The sequence below is a fragment of the Macaca fascicularis genome, chromosome 3 (assembly GCF_037993035.2).
Source record: "Macaca fascicularis isolate 582-1 chromosome 3, T2T-MFA8v1.1".
In the NCBI taxonomy this organism is placed as follows: Eukaryota; Metazoa; Chordata; class Mammalia; order Primates; family Cercopithecidae; genus Macaca; species Macaca fascicularis.
The window spans coordinates 119,456,103-119,475,925 of record NC_088377.1 but is presented as its reverse complement, the minus strand read 5'-3'; the positions used below and the strand labels follow the sequence as shown (position 1 = coordinate 119,475,925).

The window sequence follows — 19,823 nt, the reverse complement described above, 5'->3', positions numbered from 1 at the left end:
GTACTTTCAGCATAAAAAAGTGACACATATCAAGTTTCAGTTATTTATTAATCAGTGTAATCTCCAATAGAGATTACAATAGAGATCTCCAACATGATTTCATGCATTTAGAGGAGAAATATTTCCTGGTTAAGTGGAAAATTGTGCGGATGTGGCTTCTGGAAGACCTTCATTCTAAAGCAGCGTTATAGTGAAACATTTCATTTAGAAATCTGGACGTTCCTTCTTCAGTTTGTCGTAATCCACATTCACTGAGTAGAACTTGGAACAGAAAAAAAGATATTTTAAGTAATCTTAAATACACAGAGATGGTACAAAGGTTTTAGAATTCTTTGTATTTGGTTTTCTACAGTAACAATTACAGACATGAATTTTTAAAAGAATAACAACATAAAAGTCATTCACAGAAAAATACTATACCTAAAATTCCAGCCTTCAATGATAGTTTTGGCAAGGTAAAAATATTCAATTTATTTCAGAAGAGCAGTGTCAGTACAGTCTACTACTTGGACCCTATAAGGAAAATTCTTCTATTTCAAAGTGAATAATTAAGAATTCCTTCTGATACACACTTCCAGTTCGGTAAGTTTTTGCCTTAACTCTACTAAGTACATGGAAGAATCGCCAACAGAATAGAGGATTAACAAGAAATTACATTCCCTACTTGCTGAATGAACTGCTGTAATTTAGAGGGAGAGATCCTGCAACAAAAAGAGGCTAGTAATATATAAAGTATTGCTTTGTTTTGTGGTTTACATAACTTTTGAGATATTTTCTCTCTCTCACTAATTTCCTAACCCAGGCTATATTCAATATCAAACTGACACTTCACCTCTGGTAATGGCTTTTAAATAATATGGTATTTCTGCTGTTTAAAATTTCCAACATTTCTTTATAATCAATTAAAATTAATTTTAGAAATAAACCTTACTGTGATTGCTTAAAAAAAACAAAAACAAAAAAACAAAACACTCCCTCTCTCAGTAACTTAAAAAAAAAAATGACATATTTGAAACTGGTCCAGAGTTTCTACTAAGGACACATTACTGCTTGTACACAAGCCCAAATAAGGCTAAAATCTTGGGTTTACTCATTCTTGCGCCAAAGAATGCTAGAGAGGTTGTGCTATAATTACTTGAAGACTATGATATTTATCGCCCAAAGAACCACAATTTCAGAATGATAAACATTTTCTTCAGGGTTTTTAAGCATGAAGTTCACAAATCTGTATTCTTTCTTTCTTCAAATCTCTTTTATTTCTTCAAATACACCCGAACTTATTTATTTCTGAAAAACTCTTATTTATTTTACTGATTAAAAAAAATCCTCAGGTTGTAAAGCATATTACCAAGTTATCCTTGAGATACAGACAGATACAGGCTTTTATGGACAGAAAATTATAAATAATCCATAAAGCAGTATTCTTTGTTCTGACAGTGTTCATTTAAGAAACAATCTAGATAATAAGATTAAAAAAAAACTATTTGTGCTATCCTCTAACATATTAACAAAACATTAGAAATAATTTACAGAAGGGTTTGCAGGTATATATTAAGGAAAGGAAAATAAACATTTGTTGGGCTCCTGCCCAGGCACTGGGCTAGATGCTTTATGTATATCTTAGTTAATTATCACAATAACCCTTCTCATTCTTAATATACAAAAGAGGTAATTTAGATCAAGTTCTACAACTTGCAAGATCAAGGCCCTACATCCATGCAGAGTCAAAAGCGCATACATGGTGGTATTTTTGCCAATTTTCTTAAAACTAAGCAGGCTTCTGATTTACTCGCTTCAAATCCAAAATTCTCTCTAGAATTTTAAAACCTGCTTCAACTTCCCTGCCTCTATTCTTTTTCTGTTTAATGCTGGCTACCTTGAGAGTCTCTGAAACAACAGTTGGGAAGGCACAACATATTCTGATCTTAGCTTTGGGGAGCTTCAACTGTTATTCAGTTGAGAAGTATTGCTGGGTCTTTAATGCTCAAATCTTATTTTGGTCCTGTCTCTTGCTGTTTTATTCATAGCTTTTGCTAGATTATAGCATGGCAACAAATAATCCTCTGCTTTGGACTGAATGTTTACATCCTCCCAAAATTCATGTTGTAACCCCAAACATCAATGTGATGGTATCTGGAGGCCGGGCCTTTGAGAGGTAATTAGGTCATGAGGGTGGAACACTCATGACTAGTGCCTTTACAGGAGGGCTCACTTCTCTCCTTCCATCTTGTGAGGACACAACTGGGTTGGGCCCTCATCAGGAGCAGACTTGTTTGGCACCTTGATCTGGACTTCCCAGTCTCCAGACTGAGCAATAAATTAGTTGTTTAAGCCACCGGGTCTATGGTACCTCGTTATGGCAGCCCAAATTAACACACTCAAATCTTAGTGGCTTACAACAATGAAAGTTCACTTTTCACTCACATTATATGCCATTAGTATGTTGATTGCTTCATTTTTTTTTTTCATTCCAATTCTAAGGTGAATGAGTAGCCCTTACTTGTCAATTTTGGTCTCATGAGAGATGCAAAAGAACAGAGGAATCACATAGTGGTTCAAGAGTGGCAGGTATCATTTCCTCCAACTCATAATTTCCCACAAGTCACAAATCAAATCTGATGTCAGTAGGCCAGTAAAACAAATTCCCTTAGGTGAGAGATTATGAATGATGGAGATGATAATCTAGTCTACCTGAATGTGTTTAGAAAAAGTATTAGGTAGGTTTCATTTACTCCAGGTTCTCGTTTCTGGATTTGGTTCCTTTTCATTTCTGTCATTACATAACATGACACTCTTTATCTTCCCGCTCTGATATCAGTGTCATAGCTATTAACAGCCCAAGCTATGCCACACACATTAGGTTTTTGTTGCAGCAACATTTCATTTTTGGTTCCCAAGGCCTCATCTTGGCATGTGTTGCGATATTTCAGAACATTAGTAAACTAGCTGCATTATCAGAATCATCTGTTACACCTTTTGAACTACACATACCCATAGATTCCAATACGTTCTTTGGTGGAAGAACCAAAGCCTGCTAGTTTTTTGTTGTTGTTGTTTAGTTTTTAAAAGTTTCTTGTATGTGGAATTATTTTTTCTGGAATAGACTTACTTTAAACAAATGTGTAAGACAGAAAAATAAATCAGGATGCCCATTTGATCTTTTTTGAGGCAAAATGTAACACACAGATGAGATAGCTGTTTCAGCTTAGCCACTGCATTTTTATTTTCTTCTTGTAAGGAGATCTACTTAAGGATTTAGAAGCCAAATTATAATCAGGTTAAGCGGAAAACCTGAAATCCACAAAGGGTGATCTTAAAAATTGCTATCAGGCTGCGGGCACAGTGGCTCATGCCTGTAATACCAGTACTGGGAGGTTGAGACAGGCGGATCAACTTAAGGCCATGAGTTTAAGACCAGCCTGGCCAACATGGCAAAACCCCATCTCTACTAAAAATACAAAAAATCAGCTGGGTGTGGTGGTGTATGCCAGTAGTCCCAGCTACTCAGGAGAGAGAGGCACAAGAATCGCTTGAGCCTGGGAGGCAGAGGCTGCAGTGAGCCAAGATAACGTCACTGCACTCCAGCCTGGGTGACAGAGTGAGACTGTCTCCAACAACAAAGAAAAACGTTGCTATGAGTAATGATAATCCATCATAGATGTATACCTGTCGAGGACTGCTAGACACACGCTGATCGGGGATCCTGTTCTTCACAGTGATAAATCAAATGGCCAGTTACTCTCTTTTGATGAAGTGGCTCGATATTATGGAAAGTGTATTGAGTGAGTTATAAACTTTAAACACATAAACTGTATGGTATGTGAACGGTATGGTATCTTAACGAAGCTGCCCTTGGTTTTTGGTTTTTTTTTTTTTTTTTTTTTGACAGAGTCTCGTTCTGTTGCCCAGGCTGGAGTGCAGGGGCGTGATCTTGGCTCACTGCAACCCCCACCTCCCAGGTTCAAGCAATTCTCCTGCCTCAGCCTCCCGAGTAGCTGGGATTACAGGCATCTACTACCATGCCCAGCTAATTTTTGTGTTTTCAGTAGAGATGGGGTTTCACCATATCAGCCAGGCTGATTTCGAGCTCCTGATCTCAAGTGATCTGCCCGCCTCAGCCTCCCAAAGTGCTGGGATTACAAGCGTGAGCCACCGCGCCTGGCCTGCCCTTGGTTTTGACACTGTGCAGGTTCTTTGTATGCAATTACATATAAGAAAGGTTATGTCTGGGGAATCAATAAATGGTCTCAGTCCATGAAATCATTCTGTGGAAGAGTAGCTCCACAGACCACTCTAAATTCTTATGTCCCACAACAGACCAGCTGAATCAGAATCTCTGGGGATTAGGCTGAAGAATCTGTGTTTCAACAAGCTCTATGTACAATGAAGTCTGAGGACACTGTGTTAGACTATCTAAGAACTAAGAAAATGGTAAATGATAGCTATACTATTTTTCCTTCTTTTCTTATACTAGCAATAAAAAGCTAGCAAAAAATATTTAGTAGAGCAATTAACTACCTAACAGCGCTTCAAAGTTCAATATAATGGAATTTTACTCATATATCCAGTTTCAAGAAAACCCACCTCATGACAAAACTTATTACAACACAATTTCTAACAACTTCAAAACAATTTTGTAGTTTACCTTGTATTGATCATTGGGACCCAGTTTGTTCCAGGGCTCTGGGTTATTTCTGTCCCAACTAAAAGAAATAAAAAATTATGACTGTTATAATAATAAAGCACTATTTAAAATAGTGTTTTGTACTTAAGAATACATTTTTGAATAGATCAATCTTATTTTCTATTAGATGAAGTACGGTGTTACTTCATTATGGAGTTGAAACAGGTAGAGGATCTATAATAAGCAATCTCATGTAATCAATTAGAAAAATGGTAGAACACAGAATCCCTATCACAAGATACTTTTTACCCGGCTTTCACAAAAGCTTTCCATTTCATTAATAAAGTGATATATAGAAAAGTGCATAGAATAATGATGAATCAATCTTTACTGTCCATTGTTTTTCAACTGCAAATGTGCAAGTGCGGGCAAAAAACATTTACATGTGCCAAGAACCATGATTATTTTATAAAAACAATTATTATTATGTCAATCCTCAAAACATTACAAGATTTGGTATTAGCAGTTCTACTTTACCAAAGAGAAAACGAGACTCAGAGAAATTAGATAATTTCATGTACCAGAAAAAGTAAATGAAAATAGCCGATTTGAGATCTGAACTTATTGTATGACTGTAAATGGAAGATTCTTTCTACTACCCTGATGTTATCGACCTACAAAGACTGTGGCTCCTACACTCCCTTGACAAGCTATCAAAGTTTTAAACATTTTTAAGTACTTACCAAACATCTGGACTGAACAAGGCCAGACGCAAGAGATACAGTGTTGCTCCAGTAGCTCCAGTTCCAAGAAATACAAAGAGGGGGATCAACTAAAACCAAACACAAAATAGAATAACCATCTTCAAATACTTAAGACACTGACCAACGAGAGATTACAGTAGTTTCTGCACATTGATTTCCAAGTCTCAAACTGTTATTGTGCTGTTTTGTCTTAAAATTTAAATAAAATAGATGTTACATTGAGGTAAGATTTTTCATAACCGTGTTCTAAAGAAAGAAATGGAACTTGGAAAGGATGTTAAGATGACTCTGGTTTAAGTGTCTTACTTTTTAATGTGGAGCAAATTACAGGTACATTTTTAAATTTCCAAGAAAATGTATCGAGTCTTCTTCACCTCTCTAATATTTACATGTCATTCCCATTAAATTTTCTGCTTCTTTTATCCTGGGGCTTGAAAAACAAATTCTTTGCAAATTATTTAAGGGTGCCTCCATAAAGATGTATGAAAAATAAGAGTCTGAATAAGTAAACATATCTATTACAAATACTGGCTTTAAGCATTATCTCTGAAAACGTAATGCTGCCAATGCTTGCTGCGTATTCAGGGAACTGGATTTAAGACAGATTAAAGATGGCATAGAGTTAGCTCTACAGCACGTTGATGTGCTGAGGGAAAATGAGATGCGAAAGAACTTAGCTGCAATTAAATTCCGCACTACGAAATTTCCCCAAATGCAACGCCGTCCAGACAAAGTGAGGATTCAGATTACAGACCCCTCTTATTTACCAAAAGGCCTGGTGGTGCAATGCGGTGAATACAAGATCCTCCAGAGATGGTATAACACATAGGGAACCTGACCTATGCTAGTCTCTGACCCACACAGCGCACATCTATCCCTCCTGGATCGCACAACCTGCAAAATAGCGCGGCCACCAGACTGTTCCAATATTCACTGTTTTTTTTCCCTAGCAGTGTCCGTCACCTTCCGCCCGGCAGACAAAACCCCACAATGCATGACGTAGAGGGTCACAGAGGCCTGCGGCAACTAAGAAGACAAACACTAGGAGAGGTAGGGTCTTGTCTGACGGACGGTAAGAGGCCATAAATAAGAATGCTCCCAAGGAACAGAAGGAGGCGCACCCTGACGCAAGAAGAAGGAAAAACATTAGGAGAGAGGTCAAGAACTTACGCTCGGATGCTTCTTGGCCAGACCGAGGATGTGGCGGAGCATGTTTGCGGCAGAGGCCTCCGACTGGAAAGGAGAGAACCTGTCTAGCCACCAGGCCCTGAGCTAAGTAGTATCTGCAATGAGACACTGCAGACTTCCAAAGTCACTCAGTACCTCCTACCTGAAGGACCCTTCGCTGGAAGGGCAGCTTGCGGCAGGAGGGCCCGAATGCGACTGTCCTTAACAATGCCTGCTTAGATCCAACTCTTCACATGTTCTTCCTGACCTGGTCGGACCATCATCATTCCACTTCATAGTGAAAACCCCTTCACTGCTGTGCTATGTACATTTCTGAGGGGAAATTTTTTTGGCGAAATGAGGACTCTTCGATTGACCAGACAGGCACTTTCCAAGGATGCCACGTACTGAGGAATGCGGTCGACGCCGGGGCGCACGGGCCGCGCGCTCCGCGAGTGGGGGCCTCTCCCGCGGCGCCTGAGAGCTGGGTCCGCGCGCCGAGGCCCTGGGGGCGCGCGTGCCGGGCGCGCGCTGGCCGGCCGTGACTGCCGCTGAGGGAGCTGCGCGGCGCCTCTGGGAGCCGAGCGCCGGGCGCCTGGAGGTCAGGTCGGGTCTCTTGCCGCTAAGGTCAGCGGCTGCGGTTTGAGAAGACTGCAGCTGCTTCCTGTCTTAGGCTGTCACAGACAATCAGAAGTTATAAAACTAGTAAATGACTTAAAGATGGTAATAGTCCTGGCAGTGTGTTTCTAAACCCTGAGATCCTGGCCCTCGGTTGAAAGTTCGTCGCCACAAAGACCTTTCCAACACGCCACTATCCCCCCTCCCTGGTCCCAAATTGCGTCCTTAAAATGTGTTTTCAATGGCCGTGTACCTACAGATAATCTTTCCCACTATCCCAATCCAATTTTCGTTTGTGTTTTTTGTTTGTTTGTTTGTTTTTGTACCCGAACGTCTTCCATATGACAGGCTTTGCGGGGAGCGGTGGGGGAGGGGGCTTGGGATAAAACGTACACTCTGAACCCTCTCCAATCTCATACGTAGGTTAAAGCATTAAATGATCAAGCAAATATTAATTGGGACCAGAAATCATAGGAGAAGGCTCCACCGGAAGTTACACTAACTCTGAAGGAAGAGTAGACATTAACCAGGGGAAAACGGAGGATGCAGGTGTACAGGGCGGAGGTGAAAACACGTGAAGGTCTGAAGCTAGTGAAAACCCGAGGAGCTCTATGAGGTCTGGTGTGGCTGGAAAGTAAAAGGGAGAGCAAGGTGGGGATCAGATCTGCTGGGCCAATAACCGCTTACACATCATGGGTTTTATGTTGAGAGCTTGGGAAGGTTGTGCTTTTAAATGATTGCTTTGTGAAGAATTGATTACAAGGAATAAGCGTGAAAGGGGAGGGACCTATCAAGGGGCCATTGCAATAGTCCATAGTCTGTGTGAGAGAGAATGGTAGCTTGAACTATTGTAGAGAATGTAATGATGAGATAAAAAGATTCCAGAGATGTTTAGAAGGTGGCACCAACAGGACTTTGTGGTTGACTATCAGGGAATGAGGAGAGAGAAGTTAAGAATAATTTCAGAGGTTCAGTTTTGAGCAGCTCTGGTTGTTGCCAGTTATTGAAATAAGAAGCCATAGAGAATGATGTACAAGTGCCTATGTAAAATTCAAGTGGATTTCTGTGGAGCAGAAGAGACCTACACTAGAAGTATAAATTTAGGACTAAGTTTATGATAAGAAATGAGCCCATGTGACTGAACGAGATTACTTAGGGAGAGGAGGTTGAGTGAGAATTTTGACAGAGGACACAGAGCTGAGGAATTCCAACATGCAATGCTTAGAAGAGGACGTAGGGCCAGGAGGTAGGAAAAAAAAATAGATGGTAACTGTTAAGGTGGTATGTCGTGAAGCTTATCAAGACTGGTCTTTTTTCATTCATTCAGCAAATCTTTCTTAAGTACCTACTCTTTACTAGGCACTGTTCTAGTCACTAGAGTTATAGCAGTGAACAAGAAAATTACTCTGCCCTAATGGAGCTTACATACTAATTGAGGAAGACAAACAATAAACAAATGAGATAATTTTTAGATCGTGACAAGCCAATAAAATAGTAATCTATGAGACAGACAATGACATGGAAGACGTGGAGGAGAGAAGGTTACTTTAGGTAGACAGGACAGGGAAGGTCTGTCTGAGGATATATGAGTTGAAACCTAAATGCAAGGAAGGAAGTAACCTGGTAAAGATCTGGGAAGAACACTAAATTGGCAAGAGAAATAGTTTTGAGACCTAAAAAAAGAAGAAGAAGAAAAAGAGTGTTTAAAAAAGTATCAGTGTGGTTGATCCAAGGAGAAGAGGAGGAAAATGAGAGCAAAGAGTGGAGTCTGTAAGGTCTATGTCCAATTCTCTGACAAGGACCTTATAGGTGAGGAGGAAAATGAGAGCAAAGAGTGGAGTCTGTAAGGTCTATGTCCAATTCTCTGACAAGGACCTTATAGGCTATAGTAAGGAGCATGGCTGTGTTAAAAGATCAGCACAAAAACATGGAAAATACTTAGAAGTGAACAAAGAAACCTTAGTGAGTGTAGATAGGCTTTCAGCAAATAAATTAGAAGAAGGGAGACCTCTTCTTCCAATATTTTATTTTGAATAATAATAGTTGATAAGTAGGTATGTAGAAATGCCATTATTAATAAGCAGGTAAAATCCAGTGACTTACTTTTTTTGTCATTGACCTAGCTTCTAGAGACAACAATAATATAGATAGCTAAGTGATGCCTTTATTTATTTTTGTTTATTTATTTTTTTGAGATGGAGTCTCGCTCTGTCACCCAAGCTGGAGTGCAGTGGCACAATCTCGGCTCACTGCAACCTCCACCTCCCGGGTTCAAGCAATTCTCCTGCCTCAGCCTCCCAAGTAGCTGGGACTACAGGCACATGCCACCACACCCGGGTAATTTTTTATATTTTTAGTAGAGAGGGGGTTTCACTGTGTTAGCCAGGATGGTCTCGATCTCCTGACCTCCTGATCTGCCCCCTCGGCCTCCCAAAGTGCTGGGATTACAGGTGTGAGCCACTCCACCCAGCCTAAGTGATACCTTTAGAGATGTTAACAAAGCAAGGTTACAAATATAAATTTCATTAAATATTAACCAAAATGTCAAATTGTGAAAGTTTCAATTTTGCACATTAAAGTTAGTCGAAAGAGTATGTCACCTATATTTTAAGTAGGGATAGGTAGAGGTGACAGTCTAGAAAAAGAAGCCATGGTAGAAGAAACAATGCAAAATTCCTGAGCTGCAGAAGTGGAATTGGTATGTGTTGTAGATTAAATTGTATGCAGATACCTTCAGCCTCTACCTAGAAGAAGATATCACTTGCCTCATTAGGGTCAAGCTTAATAAGAAGACTTGCCTTACTAGCAAATGAGAAGTGAGAAGTAGCACATGCCATGCACAAGCAGAAGCTTTAAGAGCCAACATGTGCCATGTTCTCACTTTTCCCTCTGCCACAAGACTAGCGATATTCTAGATAGAGCCTGCTCTATCAGCTTAGGTGTGAGGGTAAGAACTACTTAGAACAGAGCCACTACTGACCTGCAGTGTACATGTATTAAGAATGAGAAATAGGCCAGGCCTGGTGGCTCACTCCTGTAATCCCAGCACTTTGGGAGGCCAAGGCAGGTGGATCACCTGAGTTCAGGAGTTCAAGACCAGCCTGGCCAATGTGGTGAAACTCCGTCTCAACTAAAAATACAAAAAAATTAGCTGGGCATGGTGGCGGCCACCTGTAATCCCAGCTACTTTGGGAGGCTGAGGCAGGAGAATCGAACCCGGGAGGCGGAGGTTGCAGTGAGCCGAGATTGTGCCATTGCACTCCAGCATGGGCGACAAGAGTGAAACTCTGTCTTTAAAAAAATAAAAAAATAAATAAAAATAAACGTCTATTGTTGCAAGTGACTGGATTTGGGAGTAGTTTGTTAATGTGGCATAACCTATCCTACCCTGACAAATAAATAATTTGACACTGAAAGTGTGGTAACATGTTATCATAATAAAAATCCTAAAATATGAGCCAGGCACGATGGCTCACACCTGTAATCCCAGCACTTTGGGAAGCCAAGCCAGCCTGTCCAACATGGTGAAACCCTGTTTCTACTAAAAATACAAAAATTAGCTGGGCATGGTGGTACATGCCTGTAATCCCAGCTACTTGGGAGGCTGAGGTACGAGAATTGCTTGAACCCAGGAGGCAGAGGTTGCAGTGAGCCAAGATCACACCTGAGTGATAAAGTGAGACTCTGTCTCAAAAACAAAACAAAACAAAAAAATCCTAAAATATGTGGCATAGGATTTAGGTCCTGGCAATAGGTGACAAAGTAACTGTTACCAGGGACTAGAAGGAAGGCTATCTATATATAATGCAGTATTGCAACATTTGGTGAAACACTTACTTTAATTAATTGGAAGGCAGTTAATGTTCCCAATGAGCTGGTAGCTTTCAGTGAAACAGCAGGTAAAGAGTATGTTAGCATGTATCAGTTACTATTGGCTACAGTTGACAAGGTAGTACATTAAAGATTTGGACTCACAATGATTGGTCAGTTTGCAAACTGTAACAACAGGGAGTAAAATATTCAGAAATTTAGAGACATGCAGAGTTGGAAAATCTGATTGATTCTCGTATCTAGCTGTCTAAAATAAAGATGGGAAGGCATTTGGGCTACAAAGGAGAATTGATAGGAAGACAATGGCCCAATCAAGAATGTGGCCATCATACCTTTGTTAAAACATTCCAGTAAATTAAGATGCCTTCAGTAAATCCTTTCAGCTGAACAATTTTAAAGTCTAGACAAACAGGTAAGGATGTAACTCTCCAACCAAAGCATGATGGGATTAAGGTGACTGACATTAAGTCTAAAGAAAGACAGAGGTATGTCTCAAAAAGAATTGTGGCTGTGGCATTGGTGCACTGCCACAATGGAGTTGACTGAAATCAAATAGAAGTAGAGTAAGTACTGTGAAAAGAATTATCAGCATTGGATTAAAGAAACTGTCATGGTTTGAAATGTGAAAAGACACTTGGGCTCCTCCATCTTTTGCAGGTAGGAAGCCGGTAGAGAGACATACTCATTTTCCAAAGAGGGTCTATTCTCTAATGGCTTTCTTAGACGGCTCTAAGACAAGACTTCCCAGAGCGTGAGGCAAGAGCCACAGGGAAAATTCGACTAGAACTAATCCCAAAATGGCAAAATCAGGGCCTAACCAAGGACTATTCCCCACTTTAAGTTAGCAGCAACTTCAAGACAGTGAAATTTCAGGACCATTCTTTACTTTCTGAGTAGTATCATTCATTGTAGTTATCCAGTTCCTGTTTCACCATTGTATTTTGGGTGTTGTGGGCAAATAACTTGTTTTTGTTCTTCATAGATCTCCAGATCAAGAGGAGATATATCGAGAACAAACGTAAAGACTATAGCATTATTCATAGATTGTCGACTTTGATCAGGAAATAATGACAGTATAGGGCTTTTAAGTTATCTCCACCTTGGTGAGTGTATTTTGAAGGAGGAAAAAGATCTGAATGATTGTAATCAGAAGGACAGACTGTGGTAGATTTTCTTTTGCTTGCAAATATTTAATGTTTTTACTGGTAAAAGATTATATTTTCTCTCTTTTTTGACACCAGGCTTAACCAAAGTGATTTGATTTGAGTAATGAAGAAAACAAAAGTAAAAATACTGATAATACACAGGCCGGGTGCCGTGGCTCCTGACTGTAATCCCAGCATTTAGGGAGGCCAAAGTGGGTGGTTCACCTGAGGTCAAGAGTTCAAGACCAGTCTGGCCAACATAGTGAAACCCCATCTCTACTAAAAATACAAAAATTAGCCAAGCATGGTGGTACATGCCTGTCGTCCCGGCTACTCGGGAGGCTGAGGCAGAAGAATAACCTGAATCTGGGAGGGGGAGGTTGCAGTGAGCCAAGATCATACCACTGCACTCCAGCCTGGGCAACAGATGAAGACTTTGTCTCAAAACAACAACAACAACAAAAATTGATAATACAGAAAGAAGTAAGACTGTGGGACCTGTGAAGAGTTTAATGAAGACTGTGACCTTGTACTGGATTGTGCAGAATGATCAGGCCAAAAAAGAAGGAGAACTGCATTTCATACAGATGAAATAGTCTGAACAAGGCAGAGAAATGAAAGTTCATAATATAAGTGCATAGTGTGTGGAAGAAATTGAGATGAGTGCAATGCGATGGGGGTGTGGATTGCATAGGAAGTAGTTGTAAGAAATGAAACTGAAACCGGGCACAGTGGCTCACGCCTGTAATCCCAGCACTTTGAGAGGCTGAGGCGGGTGGATCACTTAAGGTCAGGAGTTTGAGACCAGCCTGGCCAACATAGTGAATCCCCGTCTCTACTGAAAATACAAAAATTAGCCAGGCATGGTGGCATGCAACTGTAGTCCCAGCTACTCAGGAGGCTGAGGCAGGAGAGTCGCTTGAACTCGGGAGGCAGAGGTTGCAGTGAGCCAAGATCGTGCTACTGCACTCTAGCCTGAGCAACAGAGCAACACTCGGTCTCAAAAAAAAAATATATATAGATTTGGGGCTGTATCCATTAGGCAGTGAAGACTCATAAAACATTTTATATCTAAGCACAGAATAAAACAACTGCAGGACATAAATTGGGGATATCTTTGTCCCATCTCCTCTGAGACTTGGACTTATGCCCTCTGGATTTCTTCTTCTTGTGTTTGATTTAATTTTGTGAATAATTTTAAAATACAAAAAAATATATAAATGTTAGTTGTCCAAATTAAATGTAAGACATGGCAAATAGCTCTAAAACTCCTATGCAGTATATCAGTGGCACCCAAGGTAAAGTATTTGTCTTGCATACTTTTCCTGATGTTTCAGGCCTAGAAAATTCTACATGGTATGGTAATTATGTGTTGTTATCAGTGTGTGACAGTGAAGAAATAGTTTCTGTAGAGAGAAGTAATTTGATAAGTGAGCCATGGAGTATAATTATATTAATGCAAATTGAAGACAGAATCTATATTTTTTATTATGTTTGCATTTAAGCACTTAATTATTTTTCTAGTAGATAAATTGACAACTGGTTGTTTTACTGATAACACAAATACAAATTATACCTTCACTTGTTAATAAGGATTCTACAGCTATCCTTAATCTAAAAACAAATATGTTCTTCCACTAGTATTATGGTTATTTAGCATAAACTGTATTTAATTATAAAATTTCTATTAGAAAAATTAAAACATTTTTTGGTCTGTGAAAGTTTACTTTCACCATCATAAATCTCAAAGCTTCACACATTGTCATGAGTTTAAATTAAATACCTGAAGCGCTTTATGTACAAAATTCAATGAATACTAAAAAGCATAGAGACTGTAGCAATTTTAAGTAGTGGTACTTCTTTTCACTGAAACCTTCTGGTTAAATAGTATTTTAGGAAAACTGTGTCTATGAATTTTGGAATATTATACCAAAGACCTAGGTCTTCAATTTATAGCCATTTTAGATTACCTATGTTCTATTCCTCTTCTATGTTGCCACTTACTATTTCTCTGCAATTTTTATCTTTTTTAAAAAAATCCATCCATTCATTCAGTCATTTTCCACTTACTTATCTTATTCACTTATTAAACTTATGTTGAGTGCCTACTATATACTGTTCATTATGCTGAGTGCTCAGGATAAGGAGATTAACTCACTGGTGTCTTCCTTCAACACTTTTCATCTAGTGGGAAGGTACAGAAATATTACAAAGGTTTTTGATTAGCCCTGCAATAGACCTTGTATATGATTTAGGTTATGGGTATATAGTGGTGCTACTTACCAAGATCAGGAATATGACGTCATTTTTGGAAATATTGAGACTAGGATAGCTGTGGAATATCCTCAATTAGAGATACTCTGAAGGCAGACAGAAACATCACTCGACCTCATGAGAGAAGTTTAGGCTGGGGGTACAATTTAAACATAAATAGCATATAAGTGAGAGTTAATACAATGGAAATTCATGAGCATGTCTGTAAAGAATGTGTAAAATGGAAAGTGTAAGAAGAGAAGAGGCTGAATGCTCAAACCCTAGAGAGAACATGAACAAATGAGGACCAGGCTAGGAGGGAAGAGTCAGTAAAGAAAAGTTAGAACAAGTCAGAAATGTAAGCACTTATATTAGGGCTCAATCTCCTAGGATATATACATATATAATAAGAGATTTATTATAAGCAATTGACATTATGCAATTGTGGGAGAAATGTTTCCTTTACAGCCTGTAGTCATTAGGGGACACAGTCAAAAAGGGAAGCAGCACATAAAACAGAGGAGCAAAAACACATCAGAACCTGTGGGGATAGTGGAACCCATGAGGACACAAAGACCCCATTGGTCTCTTGTTACTTTCAAACTCCCAACCTCAATGATGTGGGTGCCCTTCAGTGGAAGCTACAGCTCTTTGTTACAGAGCTAAATACAAACCAAATCCAGAAGTATAGAAATTAAAAGAGGAATTTGGCAAGAACAGGAGTCCTAAGAAGTGTCAAAGGATTTCATGCATTCCAGACATACTCCTTTGTAACCCCATTAAGTTGTATACCCCAAATTTTCCTTAATAATTAGGATCAGTCACCCAAGTTAATGGAATAACCTCTTATTTGCCTGTTGATTGACTGACTTGAGGACCCCAAAGTGACCAGTCTCAACTTCTAGTGTAGCGGAATCATTGCCATATCTCCTAATAAAAGGATTTCTTCCTTAAAACTAAGATTCCTAGACCCGCAAAGCCCAAAGCTGCTAGGTTGGGAATTTCACCAGTGAATCACTAGAAGTAATAGTAAGAGGTGCACTGCCATATATACTCCTTGATTCTCCTGCTATTTTCATTTAAAATAGCAGCATATATTGCTCATGAATTTAGAGTATACACCATATACCAGAGGATATTATTGCAGCTCTCCAAGGTGTTGCTCTCAACTGGCACTGTAACTGAGCCTTCACAAGGCCATTCCACCTATTCTATTAGGTCAATTGTTCCAGAGTGATGGAGCATGTAATAAGACCAGTGAATGAGTATAAGTCCATCACCATATTACATTTGCTACAAATTGAGTTTGTTAGAAGCAATACTATGTAGAATATTATTATAGTAAAGCATTTTATAAGTCCACAGATGCATTGCAGGCAAGGAAGGCAAGTTCATGCCCACAGTGTCTATGCCACTGACAACAAAACATTTTCCCTTCCATGATTATTCATATACTCCTCCACTGCAACAGCTCTTTGATGAGCATCCATTTGGAATACAAATATCTTCACATGCTGTACCAACTCAGAAACATCTATCCATATATCTCTTTCTCAGATCTTGTTACCAATTTTCCAGTTATATTCCTTCCAAATCCCTGGTCATCCAATGGAAATATTAGCCACACCCACAAGTAAATGTAGAGCCATATCTCTGGCCTTACTTCCTTCCAAACATAATGAATATCAAAGAGAACTGCTAAAAGTTCCACCTTCTGGGATGACTGTCTTTTACTACTGTCTTTCAGGGCCAATCCAGAGTGGGACTATAGTGCTACAGTTGTCTACTTTGGGGTATTGACAACATTTCATATAAAACCATCTGTAAACTAAGTTCACATATTAGTTCTTCATTTAAATGGGAATGGAGAACACTCCATGGAATCATGCGTACATGTTGAGCGGGGAGGAGGCACTACTGCAGGAATCTGAACCATGGGAATTTGTGACACTTGCTCCTGAAACTTACACCTTCAGGACCTGCTCAAATCCTAGTTTCTTCTATTTCCAACTGGTGATGTAATATGGCTGTTCACATAGAATCTTATGGCTTTGTTTGTCAGAAAAGACCCAGTTCATGATGAATAGTAACTTGCTTCAAGCACCAACAGATATGCTGTTTTATGTATCTCAGCCAAAGAGCAATTTGCATGGAAGCCTAGACTTCTTGCAGATCTTTTTTTTGTTCTGGGTCCCACCCAAAACTAGCAGCTTTTCAGGTTGCTCGGTAAATGGGTAAGAGTAGCACACTCAATGAAGTAAATGTTGCCTCCCAAATCCAAAGCAGCCTAAATGGCATTATGCCCCTTCATGGTTAAGAGAAGCCAGATGCAGTAACTTGTCTTTCACTTTAAAAAGGACATATTGGGCCAGGCACAGTGGCTCATGCCTGCAATCCCAGCAGTTTGGGAGGCCGAGGCAGGTGGATCACTTGAGGTCAGGAGTTAGAGACCAGCCTGGTCAACATGGTGAAACCCTGTCTCTACTAAAAATACAAAAATTAGTCAGGTGTGGTGGCACCTATAATCCCTGTTATTCAGGAGACTGAGACAGGAGAATCACTTGAACCTGGGAGGTGGAGGTTGCAGTGAGCCAAGATCATGACAATGCACTCCAGCCTGGGTGACAGAGTGAGACTCTGTCTCAAAAATAAATAAATAAAAATAAAAAGGACATACTGACATGGCCCAGTGACACAGGTCAGGGTCGCTGGTCTTGTCTAAGGTGTTATCTGAGCTGGTCGTCTCATGACCAAGAGAATTAAGGAACATGGACACAAAGGGTGAGGCTAGAGTACAAGTTTAATAAGCAAAAGAAGAAAGCTCTCCACAGCAGAGAGGGGAGCCCAAGTGGGTTGCTGCTTTTACAGTCAAATTCAAAAGCTTTTAAAAGAAACTCCTCTTCTCTGTGTAGCTGTTTGAGTAACTTTTCTTATCTGAAGAGCTATCTGCACAACTCTTCCTTATCTATACAGTTGTGGATATGACTCTAGGCAAGCACAAAGTGCTGCTTCACCTGTTTGTATAACTGCTGGTTTGTTTTAGGTAAGTGCCCCCCTCCCTGTGCAAGTTCCCATTGGAGCCCGTGGTATATATGCCTGAGAAGGGGAGGAAACTTTTCCTGGGAACCTGCTAATCACACAAGAAACAAAAGGCCTCGGTGTTGGACCTCGTCTATGCTGCCTGCTTATCTGTGCAGGTGCATTTTGAGTTTTCCTCAGGCTACTCTATTTTTGCCTGTAGCTGTGATTTTTCAGGCAGGCTGCTTCTCCAAAGACCACCCTTAACTGATTTTTCCTTTTCTTCTCCCTCACCAGATCAATGGGACCCTAGACATTTCATTGAGATGGCAGAAACCTGATTATTTGTCAGATTTGCTTCCCACCACCTGTCCTAATGTATCTCACCAACATGTCTAGAGTAGTTGTTAACTTCTTTCTTAGTAGGTCCAATTAACATCATAAAGGCATACCCAAGACTGGGCAATTTACAAAACAAAGAGGTTTAATGGACTTACAGTTCCACATGGCTGGGGAGGCCTCACAATCATGGTAGAAAGCAAGGAGGAGCAAGTCATGTCTTACATGGATGGCAGCAGGCAAAGAGAGAGAACTTGTGCAGGGAAAATCCCTCTTATAAAACCATCAGATCTTGCAAGACTTATTTACTATTATAAGAACACCATGGGAAAGACCTGCCCCCATGGTTCAATTACCTTCCACCAGGTCCCTCCCACAACATGTGGGAATTCAAGATGAGATTTGGGTGGAGACACAGCCAAACATACCAATGATGCCATCCATGTAACTGGCCAGCATGATTTTCTGTGGAATAAAGACACAATGAAGGCTCTGCAAGAGAGCCTGACCAGCATAGCCCTGAGGCTAGACAGTCAAGGTGTGTTACTAACCAACAGAAAGCAAACTACTTTTGATGGTCCTTAACGACAGCTATAGATAAAAGCCTTTGCCAGTGCAATTATTAAACAGCAGAAGCCAGGGTATGTGTTGATTTTCTCCAGCAATGAAACCACATCTAGAATTGCAGCTGCAGGGCCAGGCGCAATGGCTCATGCCTGTAATCCCAGCACTTTGGGAGGCTGAAATGGGTAGATCACCTGAAGTCAGGAGTTTGAGACCAGCCTGACCAAGATGGTGAAACCCCGTCTCTATTAAAAATACAAAAATTAGCTGGGCTTTGTGGCAGGTGCCTGTAATCCCAGTTACTTGGGAAGTTGAGGCAGGATAATTGCTTGAACCTGGGAGGTGGAGGCTGCAGTGAGCTGAGATCGCACCATTGCACTCCAGCCTGGATGACAGAGCAACATGTTGTCTCAAAATTTTAAAAAAAAGAATTGCAGCTGTAATGAAAATTGTCACCTGATTAAGTTTGCAGTAATTCACTGTTATTCTCCAAGATCCATGTTTCTTTTCCACAGCCCCAGTAAGAAAGTTAAATGTGGTCGACCTAAGAATTGCCACCCTGTGTCTTTTAAATTAATGATGGCAGCATTAATCCTTTCAGTCTTCCAGTCCTAAAACATTCTGCTTATACATCAAGATTTTAGTAGGTTTACAATCTATTTTGGTTCTGGAAACTCCACAATCAACTAGCCAATGCTGTACATTTTGCAGCTACTATTCTTATTACTGCTTTGGCTCTGCGGCCTAATACAATAACCATGCCTACCTTGTATTTAGTAATTTATGTGTCACCACGTGGTCCCTACCACCATCTGATCTCATCGAAAGGAGTGATTCCTTCACGGAATTCAGAGAGCCTAGTCCAGGGCTTCTCTCACAAATCATATTTCTCAAAACTTTGAGTGCTCTCTGGACCCTCATGGGGGAAATATTCAGTGGATGGGCAAGCAAGTCTTAACATGATAAATCCACCTTATCATTCTAATGTTCCTGAGTCTTTGTGTTTGTTTGTTTGTTTTTGAAGATTGAGGGGGTACAAGTGCAGTTTTGTTATGTAATAGCGAAGTTTGGGCTTCTAGTGTACCCATCACCCAAATAGTGAACACTGTATTCAGTAGGTAATTTTTTAACCTTCATACACCTCCCCCACCTTTACCTTCCCATCCTTCTGAGTCTCCAGAGTCTATTATTTCACTCTCTATGTCCATGTATACACTTATTTAGCTCCCACTTATAAGTGAAAGCATGTGATATTTGGCTTTCTGAGTTATTTCACTTAAGATAGTGGCCTCTAGTTCCATCCATGTTACTGCAAAATATTAATGCCTGAGTTCATTATTTTTTAGGGCTGAGTGGAATTCTGTATCTTTGCTCTTATGAATAGTGCTGCAATAAACATGTAAGTGCAGGTATCCTTTTTTTTTTTTTTTTTGAGATGGAGTTTCACTCTTGTCACCCAGGCTAGAGTGCAATAGCATGATCTCAGCTCTCTGCAAGCTC

The 19,823-nt window shown here is 40.0% G+C and overlaps 2 protein-coding genes across 13 annotated transcripts in view; one reads left to right on the top strand and one right to left on the bottom strand.

Annotated features, from left to right (window-relative positions):
• Nucleotides 1-29: 29 nt before the first annotated feature.
• On the bottom strand, nt 30-6,696 carry NDUFA4 (NDUFA4 mitochondrial complex associated). The gene is made up of 4 exons (XM_005550111.4): nt 6,559-6,696; nt 5,368-5,456; nt 4,646-4,703; nt 30-261 (listed from the first exon to the last, which is right to left on the bottom strand). The coding sequence occupies exons 1-4, from the start codon at nt 6,598-6,600 to the stop codon at nt 205-207; spliced, it is 246 nt and encodes an 81-aa protein (XP_005550168.1). The 5' UTR covers nt 6,601-6,696; the 3' UTR covers nt 30-204.
• Nucleotides 6,697-7,062: 366 nt separating this feature from the next.
• Nucleotides 7,063-19,823, top strand: part of PHF14 (PHD finger protein 14) — a 231,232-nt gene continuing 218,471 nt past the window's right edge. For 5 of the 12 annotated variants that reach the window (XM_074035430.1, XM_074035424.1, XM_074035418.1 and 2 more), the window contains exon 1: nt 7,063-7,156. The gene's annotated coding sequence lies outside the window, so the exon portion shown is untranslated. Of the gene's footprint in view, nt 7,162-7,686; nt 7,825-19,823 lie in introns of those variants that run through there. The other 7 variants (XM_074035426.1, XM_074035419.1, XM_074035414.1 and 4 more) reach the window with 3 other exon arrangements.

Coding starts and splice junctions, on each gene's coding strand:
- NDUFA4 (XM_005550111.4), bottom strand. CDS start 6,600: ATGCTCCGCCACATCCTCGGTCTGGCCAAGAAGCATCCGAGC. Junction 5,457..6,558: donor TGGCCAAGAAGCATCCGAGC/GTAAGTTCTTGA, acceptor GTTTGGTTTTAG/TTGATCCCCCTCTTTGTATT. Junction 262..4,645: donor GTCCCAATGATCAATACAAG/GTAAACTACAAA, acceptor TTCTGTTCCAAG/TTCTACTCAGTGAATGTGGA.